This window comes from Triturus cristatus, chromosome 4_2, assembly GCF_964204655.1.
Source record: "Triturus cristatus chromosome 4_2, aTriCri1.1, whole genome shotgun sequence".
Taxonomy (NCBI): Eukaryota; Metazoa; Chordata; class Amphibia; order Caudata; family Salamandridae; genus Triturus; species Triturus cristatus.
In genome coordinates this window covers 501,866,417-501,885,664 of record NC_140586.1, presented here as the reverse complement: position 1 = coordinate 501,885,664, position 19,248 = coordinate 501,866,417, and the positions used below count along the sequence as shown (strand labels likewise).

General features: G+C 42.4%; 1 protein-coding gene across 1 annotated transcript in view; it reads right to left on the bottom strand.

Moving 5' to 3' along the window:
- Positions 1-19,248, bottom strand: part of MCOLN2 (mucolipin TRP cation channel 2) — a 320,208-nt gene that overhangs the window by 168,045 nt on the left and 132,915 nt on the right. The window contains exon 7 of the mRNA XM_085602080.1: positions 17,407-17,506. Within this exon, the coding sequence (XP_085458206.1) occupies positions 17,407-17,506 (100 nt within the window). The remainder of the gene's footprint in view (positions 1-17,406; positions 17,507-19,248) is intronic.

Sequence of the window (19,248 nt, the reverse complement as noted above, 5' to 3'; positions counted from 1 at the left end):
ACAATTAAAACCTTTAACAATTATTGATCATAAATTAAATTCTAATAATCACCGACTTAGTTTGAGTTAGAATGACATTTTATCTATATTCCTTGAATAAATTGAAAAAGTTAACTTTTATTAAACAAATTCTAGACATTAATTTCATAATCATTAATGTAAACATTGAAATAGAAACGGAAAATACTCATTACCCCTGGCTTTAGGGCGATGACGAGACTGGTTCACCAGAAAATGAACAGCAGTCCACAGGATAGGTTCCCAAACTGACTGACTTTTCCTCTAACCTCCTCGGACATATTCCCTCCCAGGATAGACTTCCGCGACGGTCTCGTTCCTTTTCCCCATCAATGTTCGAAGTACAAAATTGTCAAAGTCTTTTCAGCATTCAGGAAGAAAAATCGTCTCTACAGACAGCGTGTTGTGTGGAATAGTAAAATAAGCGAGTGCCGCACGTCATTATAAGCACAGTTCTTTTATACCTTTTCACTAACTTGCTGTACCCAAAACTGAAACTTTTTAGGGGCTACATCAATTCCGATTGGCCCATTGGAGGGGTGGTGATGGTCACCTCATTGTCCTTGCCTAAACCGGTTCTGTAAATAATACATTCATGTAGAATTCTCGTGAATTGTTGAGTCTCAATATGTTATCTTTGTTAATGTATTTGTAACAATTTCCATCAATTATCAATGGGATCATCTTCTACAGTTTGAGTCTCTCATCCGTTCCCAGGCATTCGCACAGAAAATTTGGCTAGACTCTTGTCCTAGGTCATTTCGGCCTCGACATCTCTCACTCCGGGCATAGGCCACACACTCGTGACTAAAACTTCCATTCTGCTCATGCGCACAGGCCATCTTTGTTCTTGCATACAATCACATCTCTCGGCAGCGGCCATTTTCTCAGTGAGGCCTAGCAGGCCCAAATATGAAAACAACATAACAGAAATTAGACATAGAAAATAAGCCCTTCTGTTTACCACCCACCATTCTAATGACCCGTGTTAGGGGTTACCTAGCATAAGCGACATTTAAAGCCATTTTACTTACCATCTGCATTTCTTTGCCACAATTTATTTTACTACAAACAAAATACATGCAATTTTACTTCTATTTTCTACACGAATCACAAACCTTTGTTAATTTAATTTCACATTTGAAAATAAATTTGATTTTTGCTAATGCCAGTTAGTTTCCCGTGTGTAGTGTCTAATTAAAGGTGCATTTGTTGGTTAATTCATGCATTCAAACAATTAGTATTTTTAAGGTTACGAGGTCATTAACTTCGAAGGGGGTACAAATTTTTTTGTATTTCCCCTGCTCCATCACTGGTGCGCCACCGCTGCTGTCGGAGGCAGTTGTCGATGCGGGGAGGTTGAAGCAGAACACACACCGCTATTGTTCGCTACATTGCTGTGCTAAATGAATTGTGCAGGAACCACTTTAGGTGGCTGCGCAGTCCGGGACTGTCCGATGCCATCAGGGTGCAAGGACGTTGATGTAGAAGCCCCCAGACCAGGGGGGTGGGGTGGGGGGGGAACAATCCGTCTCCCTCTTCACTCGAGTGCTCCCTCCGGAATACCGGACGAAGCCGGGTAGTAGCTCTCAGGCCGCTGCAGTCCCCCTGTGGGCCGTGTCTGTCGGGGAACCTCCTCTAGTGCAACACAGTTGGTGGAGGCCCCGTCTGGAGCTCTCCCAGTAGGCTACAGCTCCCCTCCAGTCTGTATCTCACCTAACCGGGGTTAATCGGAGCCACCCGGTCCCTCTGCCCGCACCGCTCTCTCTCCGGTGCCGTGTGGCCCCCATTGAGTGCGAGTCAAGCCAGAGGGGAATCTATTAGGGGCTTTTGCTCAGGCAGGGACGGAGTGCGAGACAGACACATCTTCTCACCCCGCCATCTTGGCCGCGCCGCGACTTGGAGTGTAGAACATCTACAATACCCCTACACTAGCTGGCAATTGAAAGGTAATTGGCTTCATAGGAGAGTTATCATTTAACGTACAGGTCTATGGCCTAGTTTGGCCGTGAAGTAAACAATTGCTCCAATCACCCTATTTAATTGTTGCAACCTTAGGTCCAATAGGGGTCCCACTTTAATTGTGGGTTAAAAAGAATACCCACATAAAGATCAATACTTTGTCAACTCAACTCCACACCCCACAGCAAACCTGCACTCTGCCGCCCACTCACATGCATGGTACTCAACACCCGTTATCTTAGCAAACATGCAACTGAAATCTGGAACCTGTTAAGCAGCAACGTACCAGACCTCCTCTTCGTCACGGAAACCTGGCTCAACTCCATATCGACACCTGATATCACAACAGCAATCTCAGCGGGCTAGAAGATTGCACAACAGAATTGCCTTCAAATGCCAGGAGGGGGACTTGCAGTCATCTACTAAGACTCCATCAAGTGCTCACTGACCAAAGCCATGCTGGAACCCATGTTCACCATCAGAGACAGCATCAGGTACAACTCAACCTCACCCCTCACATGGACCGACCACTCCATCATCCACTTCCAAATGAACACACCACGAACCAACACACCCACAAGTGTCTGTCTTAATAGCTGCAGCAAAATCTAAGAAGCAGACTGGCTCAACACCCTCAACACGGAACAACTCCACCCCATGGACAACATCATCAAATTCAACAATTTGATCAAGAACTGCTCAGACTCCCTCGCACCCAGGGTCAATGGGTGGTGAAGGCTTCAGTGGATCCTTGGGTAAGGCCCTGTCACGTACTTTTTTCTTTTTACAAATTAAACACTGGCAAATAGTAAGCGACACCGTAGCGAAGGCTGGCGATAAATCCAATAGGAGATGAGGGCGGCCCGTTTATGCTCATTGAGCTCCAGCTTAATCAGGTGACTTGATAGCTTCAGTCACCTCCACTAGTGCCATTTCTGTACTATAACGACGATGGAAACCAGATGGTGAAGGATGGTCAAATAATTTTATAAAAAATTTTATCACAAACTTTATTCTATTTGGGAATTAAGCAATACTCTATGAACAAGATCATAATTTTTTTTATTGTAGGAAACCCCAGATAATCCAGGTTAACTAAAATAGTAACTTGGCAATTAGAAATTGTACGAGCATAATAAAGGAAACGGAAAAACAAGGACTCCGTTTTAATTTAGTCAGTGCTTAAATAATTTATTTTTAAAGTCAATGCCTGGGCCTTCGGCAGGAGGATGCTGCAGCTTGCACCACCCATTGCCCTGGTCTACTAACCATCACACTTTTACAAATGTAAAAATTCAGACAATTCTAGGCCTTGGCAGCAGGTATTAGTCATTTTTAACATATATTGTATTAATAAACAACTGTTTTGTGCATGTCCCTAAACTAGAAAAACAGCGCCACCGTGCAGCAGTGCCAGTGTTGAAAATTAAGTGCCGGTGTGGAGCACTGGAAACCACCAGTTGAAATGTAACACTAAAGCAGACATAAGGCTAAAACCTCTACAGCAGGGGTACTCATAGTACAGCCTGCGGGCCGCCAGCGGCCCGGCAAGCCTTCCCTGGCGGGCCACGGACCTTGCAGACATCGTACCTGTGCAAGCACCGCCGGGTGCAGCAGCGCGGAGCTATGGGGGCCGGGCGATTCTTTTAAAAGCCAAGTCACTTGTTAATGAGGCTTTGTTGTATTTCACCTCTTCCTAGCGCCCCTGCATCTCCCCTCTGAATGAGTGGATATGCAGGGGCGCTAAGAAGAGATGAAATACAACAAAGCCTCATTAACAAGTGACTTGGCCTTTAAAAGACCTGCGGCGGCTGTTTGTGTTCCAGGGAAGCTGACTCAGCGCCGGGTGAGGTGACGGACAAGGGATGGGCGGGCAGCAGCTAGTGAGAGCAGCAGGTGAGTTTAAAGCGGGAAGAAGACAGAGTGTGACAGAGGGAGGGAAAGAGGGAGAGGGGGAAGCCAGAGCAGGAGACAGGGAGGGAGAGACAGCGAGAGAGAGACAGACAAGTTGGGAGAGGGAGGGAGGGGGACAGAGAGGGACGGAGACAGAGAGGGACGGAGACAGAGAGAAAGGGGGACAAACTGATTGAGAGAGAGATAGAGAGAGGGAGGGAGACAGGGAGAGAGGGAAGGAGAGAGAGGGAAGGAGGGATACAGGGGGAGGGAGGGAGACAGAGAGGGAGGGAGACAAACACAGTGAGTGAGGCAGAGGGAGAGAGAGAGAGAGAGATAGAGGAAGAGAGACAGGGAGAGGGAGGGAGACAGGGAGAGGGAGGGAGAGAGGGAGGGAGGGAGACAGGGAGAGGGAGGGAGAGAGGGAGACAGAGGGAGAGAGATAGACAGAGGGAGAGAGGGAGAGAGAGGGAGAGAGACAGAGAGACAGAGAGAGAGGGAGAGAGAGAGAGGGAGAGAGAGAGAGGGAGAGAGAGAGAGGGAGAGAGAGAGAGGGAGAGAGACAGAGGGAGAGAGACAGAGGGAGAGAGACAGAGGGAGAGAGACAGAGGGAGAGAGACAGAGGGAGAGAGACAGAGGGAGAGAGACAGAGGGAGAGAGGGAGAGAGACAGAGGGAGAGAGGGAGAGAGACAGAGGGAGAGAGACAGAGGGAGAGAGGGAGAGAGGGAGAGAGACAGAGGGAGAGAGACAGAGGGAGAGAGACAGAGGGAGAGAGACAGACAGACAGAGGGAGAGAGAGAGACAGACAGAGGGGGAGAGAGAGAGACAGACAGACAGACAGACAGACACAGACAGACAGACAGACAGTGTGAATGCCGGGTCTGGTGGCTCAGTGGACGAAGGCGTCTGCTGCAGGGGCCTGTGTTCAACCTCATGGTCACAGTTTTTTTTTGCTCTAGCCCCGCCCCCTCCCCCACTGCCCCGCCCCCACCGGTGCGGCCCTCGGCCACAAACCACACTGTAAATTTGGCCCCCAAGAGAAAGTTTGTGAGTACCCCTGCTCTACAGATAACCATCACTGGCCCCAGCCCATTAACTGCTCTTCGTGCATACACAGTGAAGCTTTTAGCAACGACCTCTCCCAATAAATGAACCCTTCAATAATCTCACTGGACACTTTTGGTGGCACCAGTGCCTCTGTGTACAACAAACAGGTGCAGAAAAAAACAGCAACCTAGATGGTTATCGCCTGCAAGAGCAATGACCACTGATAACTAACCTGCCCTAACATGATTTCTCCGTACACTCGGCTATCTTGCTGTTACAGAATCACATCCCTGCATATATACCTGTATAAGTTTGTTTCGTAACTGCAGAAACACAATTACTCCTATAAAAGGCAGCAAACATTTTTTTTATAAAAAGTATAAAACTATTTAGAATTAAAACTACCGCATCCAGAGTTCAAAGCAGCCCTGAATAGTAAGGTTCAAATGGAATCCTTTGCATTAGACACCGGGCCTCCATCGAAAGAGAGCATGCTGCCTTGGTTCTCACCAGCTGTGCCAGAAGAGGGCTTCAACATTTCGTCAAGGAACTGTTTTCTTCCTATTATAAAGTGAAATTTTGCAAACTCCGCATGGGCTGTTATTCATCATTAGATTTACTACCCCCGTGGGCAGGTCACCCTGATACATACACACATGCCTCTTATGCGCTTGCTCCAGGAATCTTTAACACACTTGCCCTGCTCTCGTCGAGGAACGCAGAAGACTTCCCCGGTATCTGCTGATTGAAGGAGGGATACGGACACTTCCGGCGGCTGTTCATTATCTCCTGAACCACGCTCAGCCGTGGGCGATTGATTGCCAGACTTGTACCATTTCTGGACACTGCAGATACATTATTAAGGAATAAAACCATGGTTTTAAATGTCTTAGCGCCTTAGGGCGAGTTTCTAAACCCTCAGTTACAAATTATGTAGTCACAAAGTTTGCTTTAGCTTTCTTGCTTTACTCAGATCACAGGTTCCCTTCTGCTGCACAGTCAATATAAAAACAAGCAGGGACAACAGAAACAACTGTCCCACTTACATTCCGTATGATAAAGATTTCTACCCCCAGTTATTAATGACGAGTCTAAATCATATGGCTGCACCAGGAAATTGTATTGATCATCATGTTATTCCCACCTTTAGAGGTGCTGATATCAACCATTAAGAGTGAAAACTTTTTGTTCTATACGTCATCGAAAAATACGCATTTTAAATATAATATGCTTTCTATCCAAAATGTTTTAAGTCACTGTTTTATATGAATTGATAGCATCTATATGAGATGCTATTTGCCGATCGCTTTTTAACATATTATGGCTAAATTTATGTAATGCGAAGCTGCGTTTCATCTTTTGCACTTTTTCTGGCACTCGGCACTTTAATGGGCTTGATTGTCTAAATAAAGAATTTGAAATTGTAGAAAATTGCTGTATTTAGAATCAGCCTTATATTGAATGAGCCCCGTAATTCTGTTTTTACATTTACTATCTGCATCAGCTTTTAGGCGTCATATCAACACTGTTATGGCTTTGTAATTATCGTGCTGGAGCAGCAACAAGCATAGAATTGTGAAATAACTGAATCAAACGCTGTACTGGGGCGCCACCCAGTGGTTAGTCTAAAATTAATTTTAGCATCTAAAAATACAATTTTCTCAACAAAATCTTGTTTCTGGTTTTACCTCAATGCGCGAATGCGTAACCTAGTTGGTATAATTCAGAGATTGGTGTATCTTCCTACCTATATACCTGCAAGAGCTTTCGCAACTCTTATGCGCTTGTGATGCCACTACAGTATTACTATAAGGAACAGATTAAGTTTCGGAAGCTCTGGGAGCGTGGATATTTTATCTAGTACGGTTTATGTCCAAGGATGACGATGGGACATGTCTAACCCAGGCATCCAGCTGTGATGGAGCAGGGGAAACAAAATATTTTTGTACCCCTTTGAAATTAATGACCTCATAACTTTAATGACACTAATTGTTTGAACGCATGTACTAATCAACAAAATGCACCTTTATTAGACACTACATGTGAGAAAACTAACTGGCTTTGCAAAATCTAATTCATTTACAAATGTGGATTAAATAACATAGGTCTTGTGATTTACGTAATAAATAAGAGTAAAAATTACATGGATTTTGTTGTGTAGTAAAATTATACTGTGGCAAAGAATGCAGATGGTAAGTAAAATGGCTTTAAATGTTGCTTTTGCTAGGTAATATCTAACACGGGTTATTAGAATGGCGGGTGGTAAACAGAAAGGCTTATTTTCTATGTCTAATTTCTGTTGTATTTGTTCTTATATTAGTTTCGTTCGGGCCTGGTAGGTCATGCCTGCAAATGGCTGCCGGAGAGGGATGGGATTGCGTGCGCCGAAAATAAAGTTGGCCCAGCGCATGAGCAGAGTGAATGCTCCAGTCACCTGTATGTGGCCTATGCCTGAGTGAGAGATGTCAAGGCCAGCCTGACCTAAAATGAGAGTAGTGCCAAAAGTTCATCATACATGCATGGGAATGGATGGGAGAACTGAGCTACAGAGGTTGACCATCGGAGTTCGTTACAAATTTCATTAACAAGTTAAATTTCCCTTGGACATTGTGGATCACGAGAACTACTGTATGCATTTATTGTTTGCAAACCGGTTCGAACAAGGAGGGCGATGAGGTGACCATCACCACTCCTCCAATGGACCAATTAAGAAAGAATTCAGCCCCTAAAGATTTTAATTTTGAGTGTAGCAAGTTAGAGGAAAAGGTATAAATGAGTCTGCGCTTACATAATGAGTAGTCCTGAGGTTCGGTCAGATTCGATATTCCTTCATTTTTCTATCCTGATGCTACGAGAGACTCTGCATTTTGGACTTCGAACTTTGATGGGGAGTAGGAACGAGACGTCGCAGGAGTTGCCCCGGGAGGAGATTGCGTCCGAGGAGGTTCGAGGGACAGTCAGTCAGTATTGAGAGATCTATCCTGTGATCTGCGGTTCATTCTTCTTTCTGGTGAACCATTCTCTTCATTGCCCTATGGCTAAGGGTAATGAGTATTTTCCGTTTCTATTTTAATTTTACTTAAATACTTACGGATAATGTCAAATGTATTTGTCTAATAAAACTTTACTTATTTACTTTCATTCAATGAATTCAGATAAAATCATCTGCTAACTCTACGATTGAGTCTGTATTTCTTAAACACGATCAATAAATGTTAAAGGTTTTAATCGTGATTGAGCTAGACTTAATCGCCATCAACTGATTTTACTAGTTGGTCCATCGACCGAATTGCGGAGTATCTTGATGTTTAGAACCGACAGTTTACAAGATTAATGTATATAATGTGCATTCGGTCATTTTAATAAGGTACCTCGTACGTCCTGCAGCTCGTCTACTTACCATTAATCCAGAAAACTGAGTAGACTTGTGTATTCGGTGTCATGGGCCCCACTGACGTAGGTTTACATGAATAAATAGTTGTAGGGGTTTTCTGGGTTGATGTCATAAGGAAAAGGTTTTTTTTTTTTTTAAATAGCCGCGCTGCATCAGCTGCACAAGTGAATGTACCGGAATGGGAGAGTGTCAATAAAATTACTAATGAGGGCACCTGATTGAACAAAGGCAAGCAAAGAGTTAAAAAGAATTAACATCAGGCTTCAAACATAATCATGGAATTACGGGGTAGCTTAGCGCAACGAAGCTCATGAAAAGCAACTGCACGTGAAAGCAGCAGAGCATTAAAGCACGAACACCCCAGGTACAGCGATTATGATCCTACTTGCCGGATGTGATATATATGAACAAATATAAGTACTAGGCACTTCTGTCTGGACTTAAATTTCACATCTAGCCAGATACTTTGACCCATATAATGATGGGGTCGGTTCTATAGTTCTGGCTGCAAATTCCAGCTTGAAAAATAGTTTTACAATTGGCTGTAAACACCGCCACAGGAGGATATTTGCTCCCACAAGAGAATGCAACTGGATCCTAAAACCTTGGCCACCTCCAATAAAGCATCTAATCCAGCTGACGTCACTGGCTTGAGGACCTTCCGGGTATGGCAAGAGCCGGCTCTTCTACCTGCATCAAAAACCTTCCGCCATGAGCCAACTCCGCGAGTTCACCAAGCGAGGTGAGCCATGTGTGTGATCCCTGGAGTCTGCATCTGCTTTTCAGCAAGTAAAATATGTTGTTTGTTGAGTCAACCGACCACATGGTGTATTTTCACTCCACTCCGGGCACTGAAGACAGGAGATGCCAGCCCAGTAGGGCTGGTTGTCAATCTTATGCAAGAAAAGCTGGATTTAGATTCCCTGAGGAATATAGTATTCTATGCCAGCAGAAGTGTGACTTAAGTCACAAGAGTCTATTCCCAATGGCAGAAAAAGGTAGCTGTTGTGTGGTATGATAGAAACACCACAAGTTTCTGTATGTGAAGATTTTCACCATTGCAAATGATTATCAAGCACTTTTGACAATCCATGGCAACATCTGGGAGAAAAAGTCACCAGAATAGAGGCAAGACGTACAATTTCAAGATTGTGCTCAAGTCTCGGCAGTGCAATTCAGCTGACGACTACTCTCAACATCCTATCTCAGGCAAGAACTAACGCCACTAGCCAAAGAAAACCAATTCTTGGTTTGACAAAAACCTAAAAGGATTTCAGAAAACTTGTTTACATAATCATCTTGACAAAATCCAACTTTGAGTGAGGTGTGAAAAGTCATCTCACAACAGAGATGCGGACATATCAACAATGACAGCAATGAGTAGAGAGAGCTTTCAAACACATTTATGAAACACTATCTACATAATGGCCAAGTGCAATGGGAACCTAGGTTGGTGATCAATCTTCAGAGCCTGGGTGTGGATATTGCTCGTGAGACTCATCATGGGATTGTTGTTGCAACAAAACCTCTACAGGACAATATCCAGCAACCAGTGGTGAATGCACTACTGGACACTACCATTCAGACAAGTCACCTATATCAAGCACTGGCAATAGTTCACTGAAAAGTTACCAATTTTTCAGATGTCTAGTGCTATCTAGTCCACCTTGGAAGATTTCTATTTACCCTTTGACTCAGGACACAACCACCTGGTAATCACAGAGGAGCTTGCCAGTTCCTCTGGTTTGCTAGGCATAGCCTGCATCTGCTACAGATGCACGGTTACCTGCTCAGGATTATACATTTCCTGGCTGGGGCATTCCATCCACCTTGAAACCCGAGCAAAACATACCAGATCACACCTAGACAAATGACCAAGAGAATTAGGTTTACCAGTCAAATAACTGGTCAGCAAGATAAATAGATTCAGATCTCAATGATCCCAGGGCTCTATTGAGACTCAGAATATACAAAAACTCAATGACTCGATGGTGCAAGCTCCCCCTCAGGCTATTGATTCCACCAATCAAGAGAAGAAAACTAAGAAGAACCACAAGCATCAGGATGACTCATCCAGTCTGGCACGATGAAAGCTTGTGTTAGTACACCAGAGTTAGTGCAGCAGGGGTCTGGAATTTAATAAAATATCTACTTGTCCATGGGACAGGTTGCTTCATAAATCTACTTGTTCCGTAAAAAAAAAGTCTACTTTGCTCTTTGGTGCAATCTAGTGAGGCAACAAATTATGGCAGCAAACTCATTATATAAGAGATCTGATAATAGCCTTTCTGATTATGCCAGGGCTGATACTATAGTAGGGCCTCAATAATAGTAATTTCCTTCTTTTGCCACCTTTCCACTGATCTACATACTGGGGCTGGAAGTAGCAGTATGCAACGGTTCGAGGGTTGGAATGCCCTTTCGATTCTGTGCACACCTACTAACTTACATATTTTAAGGGTTTTCACCAGCTCTTCTCCAATGTTTTACTATACTGACAAAGGTTGGAATATTACTCCTGACAAGGGCAAAAGTCAAACTTCTTTCAGGGTTGAGGAAAAAAAGTGGTTAGAACGAATGTGAACTTGTAAACGCTCAACAGATTTTCGCACAATCAAATCTACACATGCATATTTGCTCATGCTAAAATACAGTTCATAAATATGTTCTAAGAGTACTATTTTCTGGTCTACTTCTGTAAATTCTAGTGAATTCATGAAATACGTAAATCTGCACTACTGCAAAGACATACCATGGGTGCACTGTTGTAACTTTCTTTAAGAGTTGGGTCCCTAATTAGGTATGGCATTAAGTATCTCTCACTCTATGCATCTATCGGCTGGCTTCATTGTGAGCGATAGCATTCTGCTCTTTTACAAGGGGCCTATCGGCACACAAAGTATTTTTGTTCATTGCCAGGAACTATTGTGGCAATGTGTGGTTTTGAGACCAAAAAATATTTTTGCCAATGGTGAGGGCCCGGGAGCTCCCATAACAAAGTTTTACAAAAGCCATGTCAAAACGACAAGCATTGGCGAAACCCAACTACTGACTACCAATGTCAGACTTGTTGGTTTTGCAAATGCACATTTATTTTCAGGTTTCCCATAATCTTGTTTAAAGCAGTTAAACCGATTTTCCATTGTGAATATTTCTGAAATACCAGAATGCATCTACAGATTTTACAAACTAATGCTTCAAAGAAATTATACCTAAAATTTCACAGTAATTAAGCAAAACATTTTGTTTCGTGAACATTTTATTTTGAAGGTAAAGAATCCTCAATCTTGCTTTCAAGCTTCTGCAAATCTTTGCATCTAATCAGAGCATTCTGGGAGCATTATATGTAGCGTCATATTGTTAAACTGTGCAAACGTGTACACATTTCTTTACTGCAACCACTGTCAGGAGTGCAGTCCAAGCCTACAAAATCAGTTAGAGCACTCACCCCAATAACAAAGGTTCTGCATTAATGAATCATAAATACAAGTTCAAACAGCATTAACTTATGGACCCGAATATTGCCTCATCTGCAGACAATTCCCTTCCCTGCTCCATAATGTGGTTCTGTAAACTGGCAGCCAAAGGGTTTTTGCCGCAGGGGGTTTTGCCACCTATCCCAAAGACAAAATAAACAAGAAAACTAGTTGTCCATGACCCCAAACAATGTGTCCTGGGCATCAGGATACAGGAATTCCACACCCCTGGTGCAGGAAACTAAATGTTCTGTTCCTATACACATAGAATGATGCAATTTAAAGGGATGATTGTGTCAATTGTCACTTCAAAAAATATCACAGCTCCGGGGGGGCGTGGCGCTGGTCGGAAATGGCTGCCATTTTAGGAGCTCAGGTGCAGCCGAGAGGGAGTCGGGCCATCGTCTATGCAGAGCCGCTGACCAGCTGGACATGCGTAGGAAATCCTTCTTCGGCTCCAGGTTAGTTTCTCAGGCCGCTGAAGTGGCATTTCCTCTTCACAAACGGTGGGGGCACGGACGGAGAGGTTTCACCTGCCATTTTGATATTCACACAGCAGCAGTTTTTCAGTACGCTCTTCCCTACATTGCCTCAAGCTTCTGTAAATACATGATAAATTCTGAGGCAATGGTTTCCTTTCCAATTCTGGCATTCCCTTAACATTTCTCTGCTATATTCTGCATTTTTATAATACAGTCACTTTTACTCACTGTCTTGCTGCCTCACTGCTTTTTACACCCCTCCCCTATGGGGAAAACAAGAATTATTAAACTCCTTCCACCTACCACACCGGTTTCTTCCAATAATTTTTGGTTGGCCCCTCCAACTCATTCTCTGTCTTGGCTAACATTACGGCAGGAGTCTGTCAGGATTCTGCCTCATCATCTTCCACTGGTGGGAATATTGCTACCACTATCACAATGACCTCCGAGCTAAATTTGACAATCAATATTCCAACTAACAAAAGAGCTTAAAAAAAATAGCCTTCATCTCCCATTAAGCCTCCTACTACTGTGTCAGTGGCACTTTTAATTGAGGAAAATCAGGGTCTTAAACCCTATATGGAAGAGACCAATAATAAACGTAAGCTTTCGGATGATAAATGGTCACTCATGGATAATAGAGTTTTACAAGTGGAACAAAGGGTTAGTCACCTCGGGAGAACGCACAAGCTATTCCACTTTTATGCTCTGAAGTGTCACGCCTGAAAAGACGAGCTGAAGAGTGGGAAATAATCTTCACATTCATGATTTGGCAGAAAGGGTGGAAGGCTCAGATCCCATCTCTTTCTTTAAATCATTTCTACTTAAGGTTCTAGAAATACCAGTCTCCCCTTTATTAAATATACAGCAGTCGCACAGACTTTTTCACTCTTCCTGTCATCCATCATCCTCGCATAAACCTAGAGGAATCTTGATCATCTTTTGAGAGTATGTTGACCGTCTCAAAGTTATTTAAGCAGCTAAAGCCAAAGGACGTATTACATGGCCTGGATTAAACTTATTTTTTGCTCAGGATTTTACCAAGTCTACAGCTGACGGGCAGCAGAGATTCCTTGATATGCCACCAGCTATTCATTCTTTGAATGCCAGATGTGTCTCTTACCATCCTGGTTTATTTAAGGTGACCCACAAGAATAAGACTACGACATACAAGTATCCTGCTCTTTTACAGAAATTAGACAGCTGCAGGGGAGTAACTATGAATACTTCATAATCCACTGCCACTTGATTTTTGTCAATTGATGTATTTTTTATTAGAATTCTTCTGACTACCCCATTTGTAATATCATTTAAATGTAGGCATTTAGCCTTATTCTCTCCCACTGTAAGAACCAATTTTGCTGATCTATCATTAGTTCCATTGGTCAATTTTTCTATGATATGTAGAGTACATAAATACTGTTTTATGTGGTCTGGTCTCCCCTTTGTCGGATGTTCCGGGTTCAGGTTGTGTCATCTTTTTTGCATTGCTTCGCCAACCTCACCTATTTGTTTTAAAAAAGGTTGTTTTTTTGTTATTTTGTCATTTATGTTTTCTGTTTAGTTTCCTTCCTTTTCTGGACCTCTTTCTTTACTTTCCTCCTTCCTTCTCTTTTCTATTAAATTCATCTTGGTTTTATCTATATACTCTCCTGCGCCTTTGATCCATTGCTCACACATTTCAATTTTGATTTACACTGACAATGATGTTGGTTTTTGATTGTGCCCGTTTCATTGCATATTTTTTTTTACTTTTTCTTGCATGACGGTTATTTCATGGAACATAAAAGGTTTGCTGTCTCCTATAAAAAGACAAAGGGTACTGACACCTGTATCCCAAATGAAAGTTGATATTGTATTTTTACAAGAAACGCATATAGTGGAGAAGGAGGTTAACAAGCTTAAAAGGAATTGGGTTGGTCATACTTTTGCCTCCCCAGGTTCCGGTACACGCAATGGAGTAGTCTTACTTTGCAGCAAATCTTTAGATGCTAAAGTCATTTCACAATCCTCTGATCCAGAGGGCAGATGGGTTTTAGTAACTTTAACCATAAATAAAAATCACTTTACTATTTTCAGTATCTATTTGCCAATGTATTTACACAGATATTTTGTCTAAATTAATGACAATTACTGATGACACTAAAACCCTTGACCCATAATTGTATACCCCAGTTCCTTAGCCCTATGCGTTAAATCCTATAACCAAAGCTTCCAGCTCATACCCCTTTACCTTAATCCTTAACCATGTACCCTTAACTTCTTTAACATGGCCCTCACCCCGTATAATTTGGCAATAAACACTTTGGGAAGAGTTCTTTTTTTAAAGTATCAATTTTATAACCAATAATTGATAGTTTGTTTTAATAAGCTTTGCTTTCGAAGTATCAAGACGGTATCGTTTATGGCATTATGATGAACAGACTGAAGCTGTAATCGCTACACAGCTTATTTTCTGAGCTTGCCTGCAACCAGGCATTTTGCATATTCTGTTTCAAAGGCAGGAGCATATTCCTCAAGAATGTATATGCAATCTATCCGTGGAGCAGACGTTCATACTCTGCACTCTCTTGGTCAATATTGTCAACATCCCAAAAATGATCATATTCAAGCCGGAGTGATTGTTCCTAAGCAGTCCATAAAATAGTCTGAACTGAACCACTTCTGTTTTCTCTTAACTGACCTGGTCCTGCGAATCAACATGCACACCTGAACTGAAACAGGTCTTAACAGGGCTGTGAAATACATGCAGACAACAGTGGCCATAGAACCCTTCTATATGCCACGAGTAGAGCTGTTCTTATTAGCTCATTCTTGCTCATGACACAAGTAGCAGCAGAACAAACACAGAACAGCTCTACTGAGACCTAATGTGCCACTGGGCAGGAACCAAATAATGGGAGCAAACTGCACACTAGTTTTTGTGACCTCCAGAGCATTTGTGATGCAAATGATGTATTAAACAGTCACATTGAATAATGATTTTCAGTAGACGGTCATAAATTCACCTGACTGATGAATATTAATGAGGTAAGTTGCATTGTGCTACCCTACAGGAAGTGCTGCAAATGCAGGGATGAAAGCCTACATGGACCTCCAGCACAGCACTTGCATTCTCAGTTTATGAAGATTTTTTAAAAGATCCCCATCTCTCTTAAAGGGACTTGTGCTGCTTTAACTTTGACCCCTGTTTGCTCACTCCCTAGGTTGCATCCATCAGGTTATGCCTATAATTATTCTGCACAACATACGTGTAGCTTTATCCTATATTTACATGTTAATTGTATCTCTCTTTGCCAGTTGTTCATCTATACAGGTTTATATAGTGAATGCTCAATGTTACAGACACAGTTTTATTGTCTACCAAGTTCTTACTCCATGTGACATTTTGTCACATGTTGGTTGTTAATGTGTGACATAACTATCTTTCTCCAAGTGAAATCTTTAGCTTTCTGCACTTCTTCCGAACTGTGGGACACTAGCTGTTATGACTCGTTTAAACAGGCTTTAGCAAACATCAAATGCCATTTCCAACTCAATTGGAGTTTAAAGGCTGTAAGTGCATGAAACAAAGACTTGGCGAGTGATGATTTAATAAGTTAATGCAATTCGTTTTACAGACAATTTGTTGTGAGTGGAGCTCATATAGGGGATGACCTGTTTCCGTTCTGTGAAGGTCCTTTCGTACCTCGGACTGGTTTCAAGCTTCACTAGCTTCCAGATTTTGACCGGGTATCTTGCTTTCAGGTCTCTTCCACCTTGTGATTCTAGGAGGTTCTTGCAATCCTATCCCTGCGTGAAAGTGCTCATTCATTGCTGTGGATGGTGTCCTCCGTTCACTGATATTATCCATTAGGGGACAGAGCATTGTCTCCACCGCCTTGTTATTTCCGAGTGCCTTCTTGGTATAACCATGCGGGTTATTCTCCAAATTGTACCATGTCTAGAGTCTTTGAATGTGCCAGAGATGCAAAATGTAGGACATTCATATGCTGTTTAACAGTTAGTGACTGGTGGCCTAGCGTCCTTAATGTACGGCTTGCTTATAATGTCAAAAGAACAATTGATGGACGGAATGCTGAACAATGTCAAACATTCACTCCAGTGCAGAGATCTGGGTCTAAGTCCATCGCTTTTTTGCTCACCATGCCATTCCAGTTCAGACTCAGCCATATGCAAATCAGACTTAATCCTGCTCCCCTTGAGAACAGTCCAGCCCGAACTGCCAAGCCAGGTCCTCCCTGGGCTGAAAACAAGCATCCAAACTGGGGTGGCATGGTGAGCAAACGAATGATGGATTTATCCCAGAAATCTTGGCTGGGGGTGAATGTTTGATTTGTTCCGCATTCCGTCCATCATTTGTATGTTATTTGCTTGCTTGTAATGGCAGTCTTCCACCACTGCAGTCAGCTAACAGATAATAATGAAGGATCCACTCAAACTTGTTGAGTGGCTCTTCAGATCTCATGTATGATGACTGCTTCACAGATCTACAAAGGCAGTGGACTAATGTGGGATCCGATCACAGAATGGCTGCATAATTCCTCAACCTGTCCCTTCTGAATTGGCACTACTAATTCTTCCCCTGGTTCAGGTTACATGGTTTACTCTCCAACTTTATTTGGTTCATGGTAAGACCTGGGTCTCATTAGATAAAGTTCTTTATTAGTGTTTCCCTTTGGTGAAATCTAGTTTATGTTAGACTGATTTATTGTTCCTTTTCACTGAGACCTCCGGTTGAGCACTAGAAGTCAGATTTTCTTTTTGTGGGTTGTGATTACATGATTAAAATGAGCTGCTGCTCATTGCTTAGTAAACACTGTGTCAGTGCCTGGTATCCTCAACTGTTAGGACAGTTGTATAGTATGGTTTTCAATGTCTCCATGGGGCAACAACTGTGATGAGATGTTAATGCCAATTACTGGCTGGTAACTTCCAATGCTCAGAATAGCACTTTTCCTAGTGAATCGACAGACCAGCAGTGCACCCCCCCCCCCCCCCCCACACCGCTGCGACTTGAGACTAACAGGTGAGTAGTCACGCTTTACAAACCACCTAATTGATTGCTTGATTGAAAGATATGTTGTACAGATATAATATGACATTACTTATATTCTAAGAATTATGACTCACTTGATCCAGACACATGCCAGTCCTTGCAGTCTTGAATATAAGCATCACTATCAAAATATATTTTGATTTTACCGCTGTGGGCTTGATTATCAAAGAGAATCTGGAAAGAAATGGAAGATAGGTCATTAAGTGCGAGTTCATAAATACCACTGCGCTAACATCTATTTATAAGATCATAATGGGGCATCAAGGACGTCATTCAATTTAGGATTAGAAGGGAATATCATGTGGTCTTCACCAGCAGGGTCAGTCCCTGGATGTCATTTCTTGGGAGTAGCTAAATGCACATAAAACAGGTAGATAAAAGTAATGTTTCATATAAATAACACTGATGAAAAGGCAACAGAGTAACTTCCAATGGATGATATAAGCAAATGAACACAACGTTTTCAGTAGGATTAAACAATTCAACATGAAATAGAAAGCATGCCTGGAGTTAGATTTCTTAATCTGTATATACCTTTGTTTCATCAAGCATTTGGGGAAAAAGCTTTAAACACATTGGCTCAATTCGCAGAAGTGCTGTAAATCTCTAAAACGCACAGATGCATAGCTAGTGAAGATTGAGGACTGTACAATAGGTGTACAAAGTTGTGAAATCCCAAGATTGCAAAGCTCCTTCAGTTTCAAAGAATTATAGGTCAGTGGCCATTAGTGGCAGCAAGAAATGGATCCTGCTAACACGTGGGCCACCATTAGGGACTGGTGTCGCTCACTCATGGCCAATCTGCCATCACCATACATCAACATCTCTTGCTGTAAAGCTCCTTGGCATGTCTTACTGATAATCACATTAGTGTACACTTTTCCAGGGATTTCATTTTCCCTGGTGTTCTGTACATGGAACATTCCTGAGCAAGAAATGGTCGCTGGGAGGTGGGCTGGTAGTTTGCCCGATTTGCCACCCTATCAAGTTATGTAGATCAAACCGGATGCGATATCCTGGAGGTGCCAGTGAATGCAGGTGGGGCAGAGCACAACTAGGCTCCTTTATGAATAAGAGAAAGAAATACCAATCATCAAGCTAGAGGCCAGGAAGCGATCACACTCTAGGAGTGGCAGAATGAATAAATGCAGAAATACTGCCAGGCACCACACCGGTCCAGAAGAGAGTCAGACTAAAGGTTTCAAAACAGGAGGTGATGTGCTAAGCATGACACAGAAGTTTGCGTAATTTGCTTTTGCGTAATTACAACAAAATCACTCAGAATTACACAAAATGTAAATTTGTCATTGAAGGCTATACTTTAGCACAAAATGCTTCTTTTGAGCAATTTTTGGCACAAGGATGCATTTATATCTACATTTCTGTAGAACAAACCTAGCCAAGAGTCAGCGGCATGCTGTATAGTTAAAAGGCAAGGTTAAAGTCAGTGAGTAATAAGAGAGGAAGAGGATTAGTGGACGGTTAATGCATTGTGATGTAGTGTTCTTAAAGAGGGGATTTTTAAACTCCTTCCTAAATTGGAGTGTTGCTGGGACTTTTTATTAGAAGAGGAGAAGGAATGCTGAATGCTAGATTTCAACTGGGATAACTTTTCTAACCCTGGGAATACAGCTGATGGACTAGTATCTGGTCTTTTCCTTCCAGAAAATAATGGACTATACTTCGGGGATTGTAGGCTAGCATTTTAATAACGAGAAAATAATACAGTTTATTATAATATGCAGAATTAACGTGTAGGCTTTTAAAAATGTAATGAGTTTAAATGCCAAATATGCAGTAGGCAATCATATCTACTCGTACTCTCGTACTAGCCCTTAAATAACTGATGCAACATTGTCCGACAAGCGGACATGGCTAGAAATGCAAAATGCGCCTAACATGCTTTTTTCTTGAAC